Source organism: Ostrinia furnacalis, unplaced genomic scaffold, assembly GCF_004193835.3.
Source record: "Ostrinia furnacalis isolate ACB-3 unplaced genomic scaffold, ASM419383v2 OfSCF4105, whole genome shotgun sequence".
Lineage (NCBI taxonomy): Eukaryota > Metazoa > Arthropoda > Insecta > Lepidoptera > Crambidae > Ostrinia > Ostrinia furnacalis.
In genome coordinates this window covers 382,121-404,148 of record NW_021134344.1, presented here as the reverse complement: position 1 = coordinate 404,148, position 22,028 = coordinate 382,121, and the positions used below count along the sequence as shown (strand labels likewise).

The window sequence follows — 22,028 nt, the reverse complement described above, 5'->3', positions numbered from 1 at the left end:
AAACCATTTTTTTTCATAATGAATTAAATAAAAGATCTTAAAGTAGTTTTTTCTCTAGTACTAATCATGATTAAAAATTTTTTCTTTATTGTTTTTTTTTCTTCTTTAATGTAATTAGAGTGATAATAAATCAGAGCGACAACCAAAACAGGCCTATTATGAGGTATTTAACTAACGTTAAGTTATATTAACAAGCTATGAAACGAAAAAAAATTGCACATTCTTATTCTTAGAATTAATAAAAATAATAAGTGTAGACTTCACCTTACAAAACTGTCAAATGAACAAACCATAAGCAAGCAAACCATTTTTTTGTATTCAAAGAATAATAAAAGATACAGAGCCCCGATTACGGTAACTTTTAACGTTTCCAATCCAGACGCGCTTCTGATTCTGCGATACGATTGGTCAAAACAGCTGACGTACGCTGTTGAACGACCAATCGTAGCGCAGAATCGAGAAGCGTGTCTGGATTGTAGACGTTAAAAATTACCGTAATCGGGGCTCAGGTTTTTAATAAAATTGAGAGCGAATACTTAAATGTGAAAAGAATTATAATTTTGTGTATCTTTTCTTATTCAGACCAAAAAACATCCTAACAAATTTTGACATTGACATTTGTTTTGGCGGCAATCTAATTTTGCTGTTTGCTCTATCCAAATTATTTTCGTAAAAAACTTTTTAATCCTATCTAATTGAATGCTATAATTTGCAGAAACATACCTACTGTTATCAAATTAATATGGATAGATTTGTTGTTCGCGAACCAAGAATTGGTGCAGGTTTTTATTTCAGAAATTAATTTTGTGCATAAAGAAGTTGGTGAACATAGTGATTACAAAGTGCTTTAGACTTTCCACAGGCAAATCAAGTGATCGGCTTTGAATCTAATAGCCTGCCAAGGAACAACAACACTATGATGTAAGTATTAAGTGACTTGAAGAAAGTAAGGAGTAACAATCATTGAAGTTAAAGATTTACAAAGAAAAATTGATTTCAGTCCTCAAGAAAGCATGTATCTTGGCGGCTACGGACGCGAATATCCGATTCAACACATGCCATCTCCGGGTTACTTTGCTGTCCACCAACAAATGGGCTCTAATAATTTTCAGCTTCAACCCACACATGTAGGTTTATTTTATTATGAACTTTAAATTTAAATGGTTGAATGTAAATGTGTATGAGTCTACTCAAAGAGTGAGGTGTCTGATATTAATTTAACAAAAAATTCAGTAGCTAGAGAAATGAAGAATGATATTAAATCTACCATTTCTTTCTTTCTGCCATAAATAATATAATCGTGAAATTAATTCCTAACATTTATAATTATTTTGTTACAGCTTCACCCCGTCCAAGCTCAGATGATGTCTGGCATCGATCCGCGGTATTTGGCTGGTTATTCAGATGGCAACGCGGCTACATTTATTGCCACAGGTAATTTGTTATACAATTTAAGTTCGGAGTCTGGCAGCTAAGTACAAAGAGCGGTTAATCCATCATCCTAACGAAGTTGCTCGCCAACTCACCATGGACCAGTATGTGAGACGACTGAAACATCATCATATCCTGGAGCTAGAGGACCGCCAGCAGCAGATGAGTTGATGCTTCCAATGGGAAGCCACTCCGCATGAAAGCATCACAGAACAGATTTGCTCATAGTCCTGGGACTGATTGCAAATGAACACAGCAAAAAAAAAATACAATTTAAGTTACTTGCTCAAGTTTGTATAGGTACAAAATTTTATTATTTTTTTAACTTACTTTTATTTTTTTACAATTTTGAGGACATTTTTTCTTGGTTTCTTTATTTGGAATACAATATTTAAAGTTTGGATAAAAAAATATCTTCAGATATGATCTAAATAGACTATAACGTCCAAACTAATAAAATTCGCTGTATACAGGGTGCCCCAAAAAGGTCTGTGTTAGATAATAAAGTTTCATTGTTTAGTGGATATTGCTAGTTTTAGGACAACTTGTAAGTTTTTGTTACAATAAAATTGCATAATGCCACATTGTTCAGCTTGATGTTCAAATATTATTATTATACCTAGGGTTGAATTTATTATAATTTATCATTTATTATAATTTATTATTATTAGGTCAACAAGCGCAGACCGAAAGACAGCCCACGATTCCTAACTTCGGTGGTGACTACGAGAATCGTAGCTTCGTAGCACCGGATCGTAGCAAGCAAAAGATGTTTGTAGCGCAAGCGCAGGCAACTGTGCCGCAAATTCATAAAGGTAAAATTCGTAGCTTCATGGCGCCTAACCCTAGCAAGTAAAAGATGTTTGTAGCGCAAGCGACTGTGCCGTAAGTTCATAAAGGTAAAATCGTAGCTTCGTAGCGCCTGACCGTAGCAAGCAGATGTTTGTAGCGCAAGCGACTGTGCCGCAAGTTCATAAAGGTAAAACTCGTAGCTTTGTAGCGCCCAACCGTAGCAAGCAGATGTTTGTAGCGCAAGCAACTGTGCCGCAAGTTCATAAAGGTAAAACTCGTAGCTTTGTAGCGCCCAACCGTAGCAAGCAGATGTTTGTAACACAAGCAACTGTGCCGCAAGTTCATAAAGGTAAAATTTGTAGCTTCGTAGCGCCTGACCGTAGCAAGCAGATCTTTGTAGCGCAAGCAACTATGTAGTAAGTTCTTCGGCTGGTTTTAGTGTCACGCGGACCGTCCGGTGCGGACCCGCTCTGCATGGCCAATCTGTATGAACTTCTAGGGAGCGGAGCGGTTCCTCTGGACCGCATAACTCTAAAACGCTCCCTAGAAGTTCATACAGATTGGCCATGCAGAGCGGGTCCGCACCGGACGGTCCGCGTGACACTAAAACCAGCCTTAGAGTTAAAATTAGTAAGATACGAGATCTGCCCGGGTTTTATTTTTACTATTTAGCTAAGTGTTCCTTTTATAAGTACTTTTATGCATTTTTCAGTGTGTGACACCTACATTATTTGTTTTAATTGAATAGGTAGATACCCATAACTCTTCAGCTTCCGAACCAAAATCATTATCAAGCTTAGGATATCAATCAGTATTGTATCTTGATCGTAATCATAATGTAGGTAAGTAGGTCTATCTAATGTAACAACGCGTTTACAAAAAAGTAAGAACCAGTACAAAAACGTCGCTTTGTATTATAAAGGTATTTTGGCGAGCAGCCAGAATGTAGGCCAGTGGAGTGCCGCACTGCTTTTAAATGACGAGCCGCTGTTACATCTCGGTGCATTACTTAGGATTAGGTGTTTTGAATAATTACTTTTTAACAAAAATGGTAAAAACATGGTATTTTAGTAAGGTTATTTTTGTGTGTAGCATATTATCTTACACTAGCTTTCCGCCCGCGGCTTCGCCCGCGTAGAATTTTGTCTGTCACAAAAAAAAATATCGCGTGCGTATTTGTTCACCGTTTAGACCTACCCTGGACTACGACAAACATTTTAAAACCAAAATCAGCTCAATCGGCCCAGCCGTTCTCGAGTTTTAATCAGACTAACGAACATTAATTCATTTTTATTTATATTGATTACTTGAGCGTAAGTAGGTACTGTTGATGGGATAACATAAACTGCACGATAAAATATAATCGAAAGCATAGTCGAATGTTTCGGTATAGGACTGGCCGATTCGATTCGTTAACCCTTGAGCCTGCAAGGCTTTACCCTTGTCTTGAGTTCAAAAATAAATAAAATAAGGACTGGCTTTGGCCGTTTAGGGTTAAAAAGAGATTTATTTAGTTGCAGAAAAAACTCAAGAGACATCGAAAGTGATGAATATCAATAACAGCCCTGTTTCTCGTACCAACTCGATTAAGGAGCAGTCTGCGTTTACACCACGACAATCCCTTACACCAGGTACTCAATAATACTACTATTTTATGACTAATTTCCTTTGATTTATGAAAAATACTTTTAAAAAATCTTGAGCGCAACATCGATACAGTATTTTAGTTGCTTTTACAGTCGACAGCACGTCGGACTTTTTAGTTTTGTTACAAATAGCACTTAGTACAACCACATAAGATGCCATAATGTTTAGCTCCAAGCCTGACGTGCTGGCGTTTGTGCCTAGATAAAATAAACATAAGAACCTGGGTGAGTTGCATTGCATCACTTTAACCGTAACTGCCTATAACATATAGTTAGCTACATTAATAAAATACCAATGAATAAATAAAAAAAATTAACGTTTCTTATAGTTATTTAAGACTAGCTTTTCCCCGCGGCTTCACCCGCGTGAAATTTATTTTGTCACAGATCACATAAATATAGCCTATATGTTATTCTGGGTTATAAACAATAATACCGTAAAGTTTCATCAAAATCTGTTCAGTGGTTTTTGCGTGAAAGAGTAACAAACATCCACACAAACATTCGCATTTATAATATTAGTAGGATGGTGCAACCCAGAGGGATTTTTGATTTTTTTCAGATGGCTATTCCTCTTTGAATGAAATAATAAACGAATCTTTCTTTCTTTGCTGTGAAAAGTAGGTTTTAACAAGGTAATCCTCAGCTTTAAATACCTCCAGCTACCCAACAACTTCTATAAACAAATTGGCACATAAATTCAAATAAATTTCCGTGCTGTCAAACGCGAAAGTATTTTAGCCGCGCACAGCTAACCCCTAAACTCGGCTAACAAGATCATTACTCTGTATTTTGGAGGAACTAACTTGTAAAGACAAACTTTGCGTACCCGTCCGTTGGGTTATACACCTTATTTCAAGAAGTTGATATCTCGATTTCATTTTCTTTAAATTCAAATTAACTATCTAAACTAACCAACTTTTTTCCACTTTAGCTATTCGGTTTAGAAAAAAAATATTTTAGAAACCTCGAAATCATTTTTGAAGACCTATCCATAGATACCCCACACGTATGTGTTTGATGAAAAAAAAATTTTTGAGTTTCAGTTCTAAGTATGGGGAGCCCCCAATATTTATTTTTTATTTTTGCATCAAAATCATAATGCGGCTCTCAGAATTCATCTACCTACCAAGTTTCAACAGTATAGCTCTTATAGTTTCGGAAAAAAATGGCTGTGACATACGGACGGACAGACGGACGGACAGACAGACGTGACGAATCTATAAGGGTTCCGTTTTTTGCCATTTGGCTACGGAACCCTAAAAAACATTTAAGCCGCTGTCTTTTGTGAAGGTGTCTAGAAGGCAAGGCACATTACTGCGCTGAATCATCATCATCATCATCATCATCATTTCAGCCATAGGACTTCCACTGCTGAACATAGGCCTCCCCCAATGATTTCCACAATGGTCGGTTGGTGGCGGCCTACATCCATGCGCTGAATGGCTAGGTAATAAATTCTTTGACCTAGGTAATTGTCTATCTTTTTTTAGGTAGGTAATTGTTTTTCTAAAGAAAATGTTCATGCAAGGGTGAATATTTTCTTTAAAAAAAAGTCTTGCCTATTTCTCGTTATAGGTTGCGCAACGAAAGTTGAGCCGAACACATACTCACACTGATGTAGGTAATATTTGAATTCAGAACACACAAATCAGTCAGAATAGGCAAGACGTCATCACGAAAAGCATACAGATACAAATCTTTGCTAGTGTTGATTGCCTCAACTCTTTCTGCGCGACCTATTACATAGAAGAGGGAACAAATAAATAAATTAAAAATCGCTCAAACCTGTAACTTATTATGTACTAGCGGCCGCCCGCGACTTCGTACGCGTGGATCCCGTTTTACCCCCTTCATCTATCTTACGCGGTTTAGATTTTTTCATACAAATGTTTTTCCCGCTAAATCCCGTTCCCGTTGGAATTTCGCAATATCCTGTTGTAACTAAGCTTTAAGTTTACTAAGGGACCTGCATGCCAAATTTCAAGCGTCTAACTTAAGCGGTTTAGATTTTTCATACAAAAGGATTTTCCCGGTAATTCCTGTACTTGTTGGAATTTCGGGAATTCCTTTCTTAGTGCACCTCTACGGTACCTAAGCTACATCCCTTATAATTTTCAAGTGCCTACGTTTAGCCGTTTAGGCTGTGCGTGGGTATGTCAGTGAGTCAGTCATACAAAAGGAATTTCCCGCTAATTCCAGTTCCCGTGGGAATTTTGCAATATCCTGTTGTAACTAAGCTTTAAATTTACTAAGGTACCTGCATGCCAAATTTAAAGCGTCTAACTTACGCGGTTTAGATTTTTTCATACAAATGTTTTTTCCCGCTAACTCCCGTTCTCGTGAGAATTTTGCAATATCCTGTTGTAACTAAGCTTTAAATTTACTAAGGTACCTGCATGCCAAATTTCAAGCGTCTATCTTACGTGGCTTAGATTTTTTCATACAAATGTTTTTTTCGCTAATTCCCGTTCCCGTAGGAATTTTGCAATATCCTGTTATAACTAAGCTTTAAGTTTACTAAGGTACCTGCTTGCCATATTTCAAGCGTCTAACTTAAGCGGTTTAGATTTTTCATACAAAAGGATTTTCCCGCTAATGCCCGTTCCCGTGGGAATTCCTAAGTATCCTATAACCTGCCCAGGAGTATGAAGAATAATTGTACCAAGTTTCGTTAAAATCCGTCTAGTAGTTTTTGTTTCTATAAGGAACATACAGACAGACAGACAGACAGACAAAAATTGTACTGATTGCATTTTTGGCATCAGTATCGATCACTAATCACCCCCTGATAGTTATTTTGAAAATATATTTCATGTACAGAATTGACCTCTCTACAGATTTATTATATGTATATAGATTATCTGTGCCTGTACCTAGAAGGAAGTTAATACAAACCAGGAGCTTATTAACTTTGTTTTTTTCAGTGGCAAATAAAACCGTTAATGAAAGTATTGCAAAGGAAGAATCTTCAAATAAGATATTGACGCGCTCAGAGAAACTCCAGGTATATTTTTTCGTTAATCATAAATAAAAATAATATCGGAAACTTCACCTTATCAAACAAGAACGTAAGTAGGTAAGTAACTCGTAAAAAATCTTAGAAATAAAAGATAAAAATCTTTGAAATATAAATATGAAATGTATATTTTTCTGTAATAGCTACCTACATACGAAATGAGCTCATTATAATGTAGGTGCTTATAACAAAATTGAGAGTGAAGATGAGTTTATTTGGGTTTTTGGAAAACAACTTGGGTACCTACACCCATAGAACATAATAATAATATGTAATGTAATTATGACACCCGAGCGAAGCTTCCTTTGCATCTAAAAAGTGGCGTTAGTACCTAGGTACAGTCAGCATCAAATATTTCATGACACCCAAAGTAGCCAAAAATTTTACGACACAACCTTATTTCAGTTGTAACAAAGGCGTGTTGCGAACTTATTGGCTACTTTGGGTGTCACGAACTATTTGACGCTGACTGTAAGTGCCTGAAATTAGTACTTTGAACTGCAAGATAATGTGGTTAGTAGGTAATACAATTTTCTTGTACTTAGTAGTACCAGGCCTGTTCATCTCCGCGAGTTTACATCAAAACAAAACTCGCACGATGGCCCACCTACAGGATACTATTCGACAAGGCCTCATATACGAGCGAACATTGACTCACGCACGCGTATTCTAGTGTATGATGTTGGAAGAAAANATTCATCAGAATAACGTAACCTATCGATAGGTATTTTTTTCAAATAGAAATTGTGAAAAAAATCGCTATGTCCATAAATCGCGATTTCGCTCCATAGTGCGACCGTAGAAAGCAGATGTTTGTAGCGCAAACAAGCAACTTATATTGTTTGTGTGCTCAAAGTTCAAAACGGTTAGCGCAAGCAACTGTGCCGCAAGTTCTTTAAGGTAAAATTCGTAGCTTCGTAGCGCCCAACCGTAGCGAGTAGATCTTTGTAGCGCAAGCAACTGTGCCGTCTCAAGTTCATAAAGGTAAAATTCGTAGCTTCGTAGCGCCCGACCGTAGCAAGCAGGAGATGTTTGTAACACAAGCTACTGTACCGCAAGCTCATAAAGGTAAAATTCGTAGCTGCGTAGCGCCCGACCGTATCAAGCAGATGTTTGTAGCGCAAACAAGCAACTTATATTGTTAGTGTGCTCAAAGTTCAAAAAGGTTAGCGCAAGCAAGTATGCCGCAAATTCATAAAGGTAAAACTCGTAGCTTCGTAGCGCCTGACCGTAGCAAGCAGATCTTTGTAGCGCAAGCAACTATTTAGTAAGTTCTTAGAGGTAAAGTTAGTAAGATACGAGATCTGCCCGGGTTTTCATTTTTTACTATTTAGCTAAGTGTTCCTTTTATAAGTACACTTTTAAAATGCATATTTTTTTCTGTGTGTGACACCTACATTATTTGTTTTAATTGAATAGGTACCCATAACTCTTCAGCTTCCGAACCAAAATCATTATCGAGGTTAGGATATCAATCAGTATTGTATCTTGGTCGTAATAATAATGTAAGTAGGTCTATCTAATGTAACAACGCGTTTACTAAAAAGTAAGAACCAGTACAAAAACGTCGCTTTGTATTATAAAGGTATTTTGGCGAGCAGCCAGAATGTAGGCCAGTGGAGTGCCGCACTGCTTTCAAATGACGAGCCGCTGTTACATCTCGGTGCATTACTTAGGATTAGGTGTTTTTGAATAATTACTTTTTAACAGAAATGGTAAAAAAATGATATTTAAGTAAGGTTATTTTTGTGTGTAGCATAATTATTATCTTACATTACTTGAGCGTAAGTACTCTTGATGGGATAACATAAACTGCACGAAAAATGTAATCGAAAGCATAGTCGAATGTTTCGGTGTAGGACTGGCCGATTCGATTCGTTAACCCTTGAGCCTTGATGCCTGCAAGGCTTACCCTTGTCTTAAATTAAAAATAAAAATAAAATAAGGACTAGCTTTGGCCGTTTAGGGTTAAAAAGAGATTTATTTAGTTGCAGAAAAAACGCAAGAGACATCGAAAGTGGTGAATATCAATAACAGCTCTGTTTCTCGTACCAACTCGATTAAGGAGCAGTCTGCGTTTAAACCACGACAACCCCTTACACCAGGTACCCAATAATACTACTATTTTATGACTCATTTCCTTTGATTTATGAAAAATACTTAAAAAACCTTGAGCGCAACATCGATACAGTATTTTAGTTGCTTTTACAGTCAACAGCACTTCGGACTTTTTAGTTTTGTTACAAATAGCACTTAGTACAACCACATAAGATGCCATAATGTTTAGCTCCAAGCCGGACGTGCTGGCGTTTGTGCCTAGATAAAATAAACATAAGAACCTGGCTGAGTTGCATTGCATCACTTTAACCGTAACTGCCTATAACTTATAGTAGTTATAGTTAGCTACATTGATAAAATACCAATGAATAAAAAACATTTAACGTTTCTTATAGTTATTTAAGATGGTGCAACCCAGGGGGATCTTTTGATTGTTTTCAGATTAGATGATAGCTATTCCTCTTTGAATTAAATAATAAACGATTTTCTTTCTTTCTTTGCTAAAGAAAAGTAGGTATTTAACAAGGTAATCCTCAGCTTTAAATACCTCCAGCTACCCAACAACTTCTAAACAAATTGGCACATAAATTCAAATAAATTTCCGTGCTGTCAAACGCGAAAGTATTTTAGCCGCGCACAGCTAACCCCTAAACTCGGCTAACAAGATCATTACTCTGTATTTTGGAGGAACTAACTTGTAAAGACAAACTTTGCGTACCCGTCCGTTGGGTTATACACCTTATTTCAAGAAGTTGATATCTCGATTTCATTTCAATCTGTTTAGTTTTTAAAATAGCGGTTAACAGGCTTTCAAATTAAAATTCTTTATTGCTCCATGTTGGTATACAAAGTTGGTATATTAAATTCAAATTGTGTATTTAAGCTAAATAACTAAGTAACTAAGAGTAGGCGCACACCGTTGATTTTTCGTCGGCCGATAGTTTAGTCGGGCAGTTGATCAGTATGGGCATGTATGGGAGTGCGCACACTACGCCGATTCGATTTGGCCGATTCTTCATACAATTTAAAATCGGGCACAACTATCGGCCAACTAAAAATCAACGGTGTGCGCCTACTCTAAACCTAAATAAAAATTACAATAACATTTAAAATAAACCCTTAGAAATAAAAAAGCATTTAAGTCTTTGCCTTTTGAAAAGATGTCTAGAAGGCAAGTCACATTACCGCGCTGAATCATCATCATCATTTTAGCCATAGGACGTCCACTGCTGAGCTTTAGGCCTCCCCCAATGATTTCCACAATGGTCGGTTGGTGGCGGCCTGCATCCATGCGCTGAATGGCTAGGCAATAAATTCTTTGACCTAGGTAATTGTCTATCTTTTGTTTTTGTAAAGAAAATATTAATTCAAGGGTGAATATTTTCTTTAAAAAAATAAGTCTTGTCCATTTCTCGTTATAGGTCGCGCAACGAAAGTTGAGACCAACATAATTATACACACATTAATGTAATATTTGAATTCAGAATACACAAATTAGTCAGAATAGGCAAGACGTCAGCATAAGCAGCGAAAAGCATACAGATACAAATCTTTGCTAGTGTTGATTGCCTCAACTCTTTCTGCGCGACCTATACATAGAAGAGGGAACAAATAACTAAATAATAAATCGCTCAAACCTACTACCTAGAAGGAACTTAATACAAACCAGGAGCTTATTAACTTGTTTTTTTCAGTGGCAAATAAAACCGTTAATGAAAGTATTGCAAAGGAAGAATCTTCAAATAAGATATTGACGCGCTCAGAGAAACTCCAGGTATATTTTTTCGAATCATAAATAAAAATAATATCGGAAAGTTCATCTTATCAAACAAGAACGTAAGTAGGTAAGTAACTCGTAAAAAATCTTTGAAATATAAATAAATATGAAATGTATATTTTTCTGTAATAGCTACATACGAAAGGAGCTCATTATAATGTAGGTGCTCATAACAAAATTGAGTATGAAGATGAGTTTATTTGAGTTTTTGCAAACAACTTGGGTACCTAAACCCACAGTACATAATTATAATATTTAATGTAACTATGACACCCGAGCGAAGTTTCCTTTGCATCTAAAAAGCGGCGTTAGTACCTAGGTACAGTCAGCGTCAAATATTTCGTGACACCCAAAGTAGCCAAAAATTTGACGTCACAACCTTATTTCAATTGTAACAAAGACGTGTTGCGAACTTATTGGCTACTTTGGGTGTCACGAACTATTTGACGCTGACTGTACCTATGAAATTAGTAGTTTAGTTAGTGCAAGATGAGTGGTTAGTAGGCAATACAATTTTCTTGTACTTTGAAAATTATAAATAACTTGAAAAAATCGAACTGCCTAAGGCGGGAAATGAACCCACGACCTTCCGCTTGCCGGGTGACTGCTCTTCCAACTGAGCTACTTAGACACTGGATGAACCCGTCGAAATTTTCAAGTGTACTTAGTAGTATTCTCTACCTACACAGTCTCTTATTTTGAGTGCTGTAAAATTCAATGCATTTTGTTTGCTAACAAAATACAATGCGTAGGCGCTGTTTAATAGGTAAGTCACTTTATACTATCTTACTTTTATCTACAAAATTAATTTCGCGGATGATAGTAAGTATATCATTCTACCAGCACTTTCCCATGACGATAAAATGTATGAGCCTCATCAAATCCACGTACCGTTTCTTAGCGACCGTCACTCGTCACTCGGAGGTGACACGAGCGAACCCTCTCATAAAATGAAACTTAAAGGAATTGCTAGTAATAAACTTAATAGCCACACTCCTCTCCTTTGTCATCGCTGGTAATAGCCGAGATTTCGTTAAAGTTAATAAACTGGACTGTGGGGTACAGTCAGCTGCAGAAATCACTGCTTAACTGTTAGTTTTAGTGTATTTTTAACTTAAAGCGTGTCTCATTTTTTTAGCGTGTCTAAAATTGGTAAAATTAAAAAATAATAATAATTTTAATATACTCGTATAATATTATTTAAGGCTTTTATAGAGTAAAAATGATCGTTAAAGAACTTAAAAACTATGCCAAATATTTTATGGTGTCAACATGGTTTTAAAGTTGTACTCGTATGTAGCTAATATGAGTCAGAGAGAGAGTGAGACGTTTAGACAAGATGGCCACATTATTTCAATTACAATTCAGTCACCTCTTATTTATTATGAAAGTTGAATAATTGTAAAGTTTTATGCAGCTGATTGTACCGCCTCAATCGATGCAATATCCGTCGCTTTGTTTTGCGGCGGCGTTTTTTCAACTTAGCAGTTTTCAGGCAACTTCTGGTTGATTCTTGTGCTTTTTATCAGAAATATCGGCTCTGCTTGGTTATAGTTTTTGAAAACTGTATTGTAAAACGATTTTTCACATGAATAATTCGTTGGCAGAAAGTGATTGCTTTAAATGTTTATTTTCGAATTACGTATGAGAAAAGCTGTGTGTTAGGCAATTATAATAATGTTTAGGATATTAGGATTCTCCTATTAATGGACAAAGGTCTCTTACAATGACTAGTCATGAGCTGCTCGCATTCAGTCAGGTGCGACCTTCACCAGATCGTCGGTCCTCTGTGTGGCATGCCATTACGTTTTTCAGTCCCTGGTTGGTCCGTGACATATTATCTAAAAAGATTTAAAATGTCATTTTAAAATGACAGCTCTTTAAATTGAAAGTTTTTTTATGAACTTTTCGTTTAATTAAAAGCGGAATGAAAGACTTTTAATAAATAGACAATGCTCATTTATTAACTTCCTATATCTCACAAAATCTGTCGAGCAATATTTTTGTCACAGCTGAAACTGTTTCCGAAGTAATAAACTGGACAGGACGAGACTATGCGCCGAGCGACGCAATATCCTCTGCAGTTTTATTTTTATTTTTCACTCTTTGTTTATGGGGTTTGCGTTAAATATATTTCGTTCGGAATTTTTGCCTCAAAAATGACAATATTTTTGTGACATGCAAAAACATAAGCCTTTAAAAGTCCTACTGTAGGTCACAGGCCTCATCCCAAATGTACATACGCCTTTAAAAGCCCTAATGTAGGTCACAGGGCCCAAAATATAGAGCGGCTCAGACTATTATCTTCTAGTGTAGGTATGTCTTGTTGGTTGTCCTATTAAATAAATAAAAAAAATAGCAGTTATTACATTAGCTGGATTTAGTGATCTTTACTTTATACCACCTCTCATTTCCGTCCTTGTAATTCCTGTATAGTCAAGATCTAGTTTACCCGTCCATGAAACCCAACTAAAGTTCCAGTAGACCCGTGGGATAGCTAACAGTTTTGGAACCCGCGACGACTTAAATTGAACAAAACTATGGTTAGGGTAAAGGAAAAAATTACCTGATAAAATAATCATTTCGCCGCGGTTCCCGGAACAATTTAACTTTCCTCGGGCAGAAGTTTTTTTCACCTATAAGGTTAGATAATAAGGTCACACTGAAAACCCTTTTTTCGCGGGGAATACGATAAAAATCTCCATGGGTGAGATGTGCAACCCATTGTCAATGGTACTAGTTTACTCTTAAAGGTTCAGCCAAACCAACGCGTGCAGACGTCGTGTATGAGTTTGTAGTAGGGATGTTATGGATATGTAGTTTCGGTTATGAATACGATTACGGATATAGGAATGCCGGTTTCGGTTACCGTTACGGATATTTTTTAAATTTCGGATATCCGAAAGTTTTAGTTACGGTTACGGATATCTGTGCTTTAGAATGTAATTTGCAATAGTTGTCCAACACGGTTTATTCATGGCCGCACACTTTACATCGAATAAAAAGTAATAAAAAAATAATAATTGTTACTACATTGCATTATAAAGGTAAATCAGGCTGTTATGCCTTTACATATAATGCTATACAAAAATAATTTAAACTGCCTACATCCGAAACTATCCGAAAATTTTGAATCGGTTACGTTTACGGATATTTTTTTACTTCGGATATTCATAACATCCCTGGTTTGTAGCGATGAGTTCACATCGACGCGTCCTGTCTGTCATTGGACGCGGCGATCTATGTACGCGAAGTGATCGCCATCGCCGACGCGAGCTGCACGCGTTGGTTTGGCCGAAGCTTTACATTTTAGTACGAAGTGAGCTTTGTGTCTTATGCAGTTGTGATAGGAACCATTTTGCAATAAAAACGTAAAATGCTGGCGACTGTACAAAGATACATTCTCGGACATTTTTCAGGCTTTATACAAATCTGGACCGAGAGCGTTTTCGGGCCCAGTTGAGAAGGTGCTCAAATGGCATAAGGCGTTGCAAGAAATAGGCCTCCTGGTCATTTATGAGATCGTTGGTAAGTACTTAGATACTTATTTTATTTATTTATTTATTAGTTAATAAGCAAATCTTTCCTTATTTGCTCACCGTTTAGACCTACCTTGGAATACGACAAACATTTTGACACCAAAATCAGCTCAATCGGCCCAGCCGTTCTCGAGTTTTAATCAGACTAACGAACATCAATTCATTTTTATTTATATAGATATTAATAAAGAAACAAACACATTTAAAACATAAGAGCTCTAGGAATGAACTAATCTAATTATTTTATTCTTCTTTTTCTTTAACAACAACAACAGCTGTTACATTATAATCAAATTGAACAGCTAACAAATTATTAGCACCACAATAAACAAATTGCGGCAATAATAGGTATGTGAGTCAAATTGTATCACGCATGTTAAATCGCTACCAGGAAATCCGATTCGAAACTTTTATGAAGGTTTTCCTATTTTGGAAATCTCATCAACCTCTATCTACACGGCTGTCAAAGGCTTTTTAACTTAGTTATCTATCCCCGAATAGTGATAGTAAACCAAAGCTTCGTATAGTATACTAGCTTTTGCCCGCGGCTTCACCCGCGTGAAATTTAGTGTCACAGCTCACATATCGTCATATCAGAGAGTCAGGAACGAAGGCATCGTTTAAAATGAAAGTACGTAAACACTTTTCTAGGTGGTTGCGTAATATTATTTATTTATTTATCAAATCTATAGGTACTAATATTATAAATGCGAAAGTAACTTTGTCTGTCTGCCTGTCTGACTGTCTGTCTCTCTTTCACGCCAAAACCACTGAACCGATTTTGATGAAATTTGGCATACAGATAGTCCTGGGAAAGGACATAGGCTACCTTTTCTTATTATTGTTTGCTATATTTGACGTTCATAAGTGCCACTTGTGGTCTAAACTGAATAAATAATTTTGATTTTGATAGTTTTTATCCCGGTTTTTTAAACAGGAACGCGCGTGATAAAGTTTTTCTGTGAAAGACAAAATTCCACGCGGGCGAAGCCGCGGGCGGAAAGTATGGTATAAATACAATACTATAAGCGGCCGCCCGCGACGCGAATAAACCATTTGAAATATTAGACACTATTTCTACAAAATCAGGATTTAAACAGTTGCAATTCACAATAAAGTGTGCGGTTGTGCCAGGAATTTGTCCACAAATGCTCGTAGCTAACTCGTTATTAAGCGATTCGATGCTGTTTACAGTGCTCTGATTTTGATGGTTAACCCACTGCTGCCACTGTTATTAAAATTTGGATTTGAATAAGCTGAAACACAGTACTTATTGATTTGAAGTATTGGGTAGTTGACACTATTAATAAAAATTTTGTACCAAGTCATAAATTCTATCAAAACACTTCATTCTAGCCTTGAAAATCGAGTTGGCCCAGAACACAAACTGAACGAAACTGCAACTGCTAGTTACTTTTGAGTTGCATCTAAGTTTCTGCCATAGCGTCCGTTGAGAGACCACACACGACGCGACCAGTTTGAAACTCTCAGTTCCAGTTTCATTTATCAGAATCATCAGAAAGTTGCAGTTTCGTTGCAGTTGCGTTTCACCGTCTGTTCTGGGCCTTAGTGTTAAATTTGTTCTAAAATTACTTATTTAGTTATAAGGTCTAGTGCATTAAACTCAGTCAGTGCCTGAGGTATGAGAGAAGCGGCAAGGGAAGTTTTTGGTTACGTCAAATGTCAGCGAGATTTCAGATTAAGACTAGGCGCAGACCACCGATTTTTAGTTGGCCGATAGTACTGCCCGATTTTAAATTGTATGAAGAATCGGCCAAATCGAATCGATGTAATGTGCGCACTTCCATACATGCCCATACTGATCACCTGCCCGACTAAACTATCGGCCGACGAAAAATCGATGGTCTGCGCCTAGGCTTATTGTATTGTAGGTTTAAGCCTTTGTTTGTCACCTGTCATCCGCTTTGCAATGGAGGGAAATCAAACCTTAATTTCGTTTCGTTGCGGATCCAATGACAGTTTAACTTTCCCCCGGGACAAACTTGACCTTCATTGGTTGGGTTTTTATGGCGGTCAAGCTGTAGATCCTGGCTACACAGGAGTTGCAGTGGTGGGAACGAGAGGTGAGAATAGTCCCTGTTAGGCTTATTGTTCCTACCGTGCCGCTCCCTTACCTCAGGAACTGACTGAATTGAGCATTTTAAGCGCTAGACTAAAATCAATTGAATTGTGTAACCAATAGAGTCGTATTTACAAAGCACATAAAACTAGAATGGGTAAGTACCATTTTATTTTATTTTTCTAGCCAAATGCGTCAGCGTAAGAGCCGGCGAGTCTTGCGCTAAGACCCTTGTCGTGAGAGACGACAGCGGCCCGGCCATGCAAGTCGTCTACTACGAGATAGACTTCCTACTGCCTGAGTTGAAGCCTCCGTGTACAGTTAGGTAAGACGCTTGTTTGTTATTAGTTATTTGATGTACCTACAGTCGGCTGCATAAGATGCTACATTATTTAGGTTGTTAAATGCCGTCTCTACTAGCTAAGTGATAAATATAGTGAGATCAGAAAAGTCTTAAGACGCTTGTGATGTGACTGATTCAATTTTAGGATCACTTAAGTTCCCTGAATTACGTACAAAATATACATACGACAAAATTGACACGAATGTTACATTGTCTGCAAGTGTGTGAGAGAGAAGACAGCGGGTAGTAATCGAATGAAACCTTTACTTAGGCAGAATGTGCACTTCGCAAAATGTGTACTTTACAAATGTTAAAAAGTTGAAGTTTTTGTTTCTATAATATTAGTTAGTAGGTATAGAAAAGTGCGCATATTGCGTAAAACCCTTAAGAATTAACCCTATTCATACCGCATTCATACGACGACATCGTAAAGGTAGCAGGGAAGCGCTGGACGCAGGCCGCTACCAATCGATCAACGTAGAAAGCATTGGGGGAGGCCTATGTTCAGCAGTGGACGTCCTATGGCTGAAATGATGATGATGATGATACCGCAGCAGTCAAGCGCATAATTTTATAATTTTCCTAACCACACAGAATTTCGTTTTATGTACATAATGCTCTTGTCACCTCACCTCAAAAGCTCGCATCATTCCGCGAAGTATGCAATAAATATAAATTGCCGCTCACGTTCAAACTGTATAAATATTTAGTGTTCTTGATCCGATACGCTGATAATGAAGAGCGATGGCGCAAACGTGCTAGTCTCTTGTAGAAACGCTGTGTAATATTAATATTATGAAAAAATAACCGTATTAATTTAAAAGTTTACTGTAACGTTAGTAATTTCAAAGTTTACTGCATATTCTGTCGCTTAAGAGTAAAAAAAAATGTAAACCAAAAATGACAGTTTGTGTACAGTTAACCATGGACCTATAAAAAAAGTCGGACGGATTCTCATCAACAAAATACTGTGACATTAAGATATACCAGCTCGCCTGTACGTACAGGCCGGTACGCACACATTCATACCCTGATACACCACTTCGAGTGCAAACTTCACACAGTTGACACATTTACGCGGCGAAAAAAAAACACAAATACGACATGTCTTGCGTGGTGAAATTGTGTAAAAACCGTTCTGATCGAACGAACAAAAATCAAGGAATCACATTTCACAGGTAAACTAATAATCTAATCACTTATTTCCCCGATTTTATAAACATTAAAATACTAAAATCAAACGTCAATCACCCGACAAAATAATACGTCAAAGGCCAGTGTTCTCAGATATTTACGTGGGAAAATTACCCGAAAAGTGGGAAATCTATAATTTTAAGACTTTTTAGGTGTTTATTACGCATACTATAGGAATAAAATAATTTATTATAATAACTGTGTTTTAATGGGATATATTTTCGTAGGCAGATTTAATCCTTCCCAAGGGCGTGGAACTGCGAAATTTAAATTTTCTTATATTTTTGCAAGTCAGTGTCAGGTTGTATGTTAAAATCTATCAGAGATAATAATATTGATGATACATAAGATTATGATTACGTAGGTACACAAGATTGATAATTTGTAACTGCGTGAATCATATTTTGATCAACATATAACCTGACACTGACTAGCAAACAAAATAAGAAAATTTGAAAATTTCGCGTCTACCTCAACGCATTCATCTTTCATCCTTTTCAAATGGCACGATATAATTCCGTCTACATTTCCAAGTAACATATCTGCCCATCTATGTTTTTCTTAAGATAAATGGGTAAAATGTTTTGGCTAACATGGCATCCCTAAATTCACTCACACAATAGACAAACGCCAAAATTTTGCGTCACAGTTTTGTTGTAGCGCGAGTTCCGTCCGCCTTTTTTTATAGGTCCATGCAGTTAACCCAGAAAATACATTACACTTCTGTTATTTTAAATGAAACGCAAGAAAGGGTGGCTCAATATCAATTAGCTATGATTATGACGTCAACATTTGCTCAAAAGTTAAACATAAGTTTATATTTACGCCTTTCTTTAAGTTATATGCACATGAAACACAGTATATAGGAAACTTAATGCCATTTGGCATTCTCCTCCATTTAACCTTCTTTCTTTATGATTTCTTAACTAATCTACTTTTAAACATACATATCTATTAAAAATACTGAACAATTATCTTCTTACCAGGGTGATTGGCAGAATGATGGCAGGGACGTGTAGACTGCAAGCGTTCAGCGTGCGGTCTGCAACGGGCGACGACGTTGCAGCGTTGCCGCGGCGAGCCGCCGTTGCGGCGCACCACGTTGCCAAGATATGCAAGGACTATGGCATTCATGTTTAGTACTAGGTTAAAGTATTGTTTATATTTTGTTTCTGATTGTATTGTTGCTAAATTGTAATTAATTTCTTATGCCCTAAGGTATTATTTTAATGAATTGTTGAGAAGTGTTGATATGTCTTTGTTAAATTAAATAAATTTTGCAAAAATAATTCTCTCGTATTTTTATTACACCTACCTACCGAAAAAGTTCTGGTTGCACAATGTATTGAGTCACAATCTATTAGTAGGTAACTTAGATCGCTTCGTCTCATCTGAAGAGGGTAGATGCAATCTATGATGATTTAATTAATAAAAAAGTGTTACAAACAATAAGACGTAACTTTCCAGAAACCTGACACCAAAGTGGCTACAGCCCAAACTTTACAGAAGTTTAATTTCACGACTGTACTTACCGTAACACCGATCCCACACTCAAAGTACTTCCGTAGATGCAGGTCGCGATTCGAATGAGTCGAATTGAGATATGATCGTGGATTCCGTAAATCCGGCTATCGGCTGGGGAAATCAGCACACTCTGTTTCATTCAGATCGGGGCTCTCGCTGGAAACAAAGTCTTGGTACAAGTTTTCAGACGTTCTATGTGTAGGCACTGCATAAATAACGTGGTACTTACCTTGTTCTCGAGTTGCACCCATACAAAGTTAATCCATAATGAGGATTTATTAAAAAATGACATGTACCTAATGTATGTGCGAGCTTTTGAGCTATGCTTGCTCAAACTGTAAATGCTCAATTTAGTAACTACTCACACAACGAACATATTTTTATGGCTGACTGTACATTGGTACAATTAAAGATTTACAATTCTATTACATCTTGAATGATTGATGGAACAAGCAATCTCGATGCATTCCCAAATCACATTCAAAATGGAAGGAAAATCCTGCATTTTCTTCTTGGCAGCTTTTCAACATCTGCCCTCGAGGCTTGAATTCTTCCTAATGTCGTTCGGAAACGCTCGCTGTGCTTTTTCGGGCATTCGCAGATAATATAGGACAATAAACAGCCCTATCGAAACTTGGGTAGGGGCCAAACGATGCCTTCATTAGCATATCAAATATGCCAATGAATTTAGGTCCTACGAATCAATTATTCATAATCGTAATATTTCATAGGAAAAATCATTAAAAATACAATACATTTGGTATTTTTTTAAGCCATTACCTACTTACTTGGCTTCAAAAATAAGTGACCTGCAGGCTTCTACAAAAAAACTTGTTAAGAACTTACAAGGAAGCAAGCTAAAATTGTATTTATCGCTTAAAGATTGTTACGATTACTTTAATGCAGCTTAGAGCAAAACGCGACTTCTTTCCCACCACTGTATGTCTTAATATATCAGAGGGTTGAGTGTGAGTCTTCATCAAACGCGCTCACTAGTGAGCTTTGATTGAGGATTGTACAGCGCCCCTAGCGGAAACGTTCAAGAACTAAAATTTTCATACATTTTTTTAACGCGCTTACTAGTGACAGGNATATAGGACAATAAACAGCCCTATCGAAACTTGGGTAGGGGCCAAACGATGCCTTCATTAGCATATCAAATATGCCAATGAATTTAGGTCCTACGAATCAATTCGGAGATGGGAATTTAATAAAAATCATAATCGTCATATTAAAGGTACAATAATTAAAAATAAAATAAATTTAGTAATATTTTTTTCTATGCCATCTACCTACTTGGCTTTAAAAATAAGTGACCTGCAGGCTTCTACAAAAAACATTTGTTTTGAACTTACAAGGAAGCAAGCTAAAATTGCATTTGTCGTTTAAAGATTGTTACGATTACTTTAATGCAACTTAGAGCAAAACGAGACTTCATTCCCACCACTGTATGTCTTAATATATCAGAGGGTTGAGTGTGAGTTTTCATCAAACGCGCTCACTAGTGAGCGCGTAAAAAATGTCATTAAATGTATGACGGATTGCACAGCGCCCCTAGCGGAAACGTTCAAGAACTAAAATTTTCATACATTTTTTTAACGCGCTTACTTGAGGACGTTTGGTGTAAACTCACACTCAGCCCACAGATAGAGTAGAAACTCGTTTTCTCCTCTCCAAGATACAATTTCTAATTATATCAGGTTTATAAGTAATTAGATTAATCTCGCATACTCAGATCGAGTTAATCCTCTAGTTAGCATAAACTAATTGAAGTATTATTTACACGGTAGATAAGCATCGTGTCCAGCCATTGCGTTTGACCCAGATCGCCGATGGAAATAACTGATAGAGTGAACGGGAGACCGGGTGCATGAAAACACGGGAAATGGTTAAGAGAATCAAGCCTTTATTTTACAACGACAGTCAAAACTGGATTCAAACTAATGAAACTATTGAAGTGACTACGTTATTGTCTCTTAACAGTGGTAGGATCAAAATTATTTGTATAGGGATAACAAATAATTGAGTACACAGAGTGTAACAAATCATCATCATCATTTCAGCTATAGGACGTTCAATGATTTCCATGTTGATCGATTGGTAGCGTACGACAAGTACCTACTAATAATATAATTTGGTCTCAGGTGGATTTCAGATAGTCGGTTTCTTCTCTCATGTTCAATATGATTTTGGAAACTTTACGAGTATTTCTCCCAGCAGGATTAAAACTTAATGCCTGTTACGCATTCAAGCTTGTAGGTTATTTATAGAAAAACCTTTCAGTGAAAGTTCAATGATAAATAACGATCGCAAATTCTGCGAAAGCAAAAATATATTTTCATCATTTATTTACTGATGCAGGTATCCATTAAAGTAAAACACGAACCAGATTCTATATTTATAGAAATAAATCTAAAATATTCAAATAGGTTTTACATTTAATTTTATCTACTCGTATGTGACTCAATAAAGTAAGTATTCTTCGTAAAATCATCCAGTTTCTAGTTTTATTTATATCACAGGTAAGTAGGTACCATACAATCTCAACGCTGAAAATTTATAGATCAGACTTCATAATATTCAAAGATGTTTTACGGCTTCTACAAAGTTTCAGGGACCTGTGAA

The 22,028-nt window shown here is 36.7% G+C and overlaps 1 protein-coding gene across 1 annotated transcript; it reads left to right on the top strand.

The window, feature by feature from the left end:
- Window positions 1-638: 638 nt before the first annotated feature.
- LOC114358729 (uncharacterized) lies at window positions 639-19,116 on the top strand. The gene is made up of 9 exons (XM_028312766.1): window positions 639-782; window positions 852-921; window positions 1,001-1,127; window positions 1,341-1,434; window positions 2,103-2,246; window positions 10,641-10,720; window positions 14,143-14,251; window positions 16,529-16,667; window positions 18,866-19,116. The coding sequence occupies exons 1-9, from the start codon at window positions 743-745 to the stop codon at window positions 19,017-19,019; spliced, it is 957 nt and encodes a 318-aa protein (XP_028168567.1). The 5' UTR covers window positions 639-742; the 3' UTR covers window positions 19,020-19,116.
- The last annotated feature ends 2,912 nt before the right edge of the window (window positions 19,117-22,028 follow it).

What these genes read in the sequence shown, in the direction of transcription:
- LOC114358729 (XM_028312766.1), top strand. Translation starts at nt 743, where the DNA reads ATGGATAGATTTGTTGTTCGCGAACCAAGAATTGGTGCAG. An exon ending in CGAACCAAGAATTGGTGCAG is followed by an intron (nt 783 to 851) that starts GTTTTTATTTCA and finishes AAAGTGCTTTAG; the next exon opens with ACTTTCCACAGGCAAATCAA. An exon ending in GGCTACATTTATTGCCACAG is followed by an intron (nt 1,435 to 2,102) that starts GTAATTTGTTAT and finishes TATTATTATTAG; the next exon opens with GTCAACAAGCGCAGACCGAA.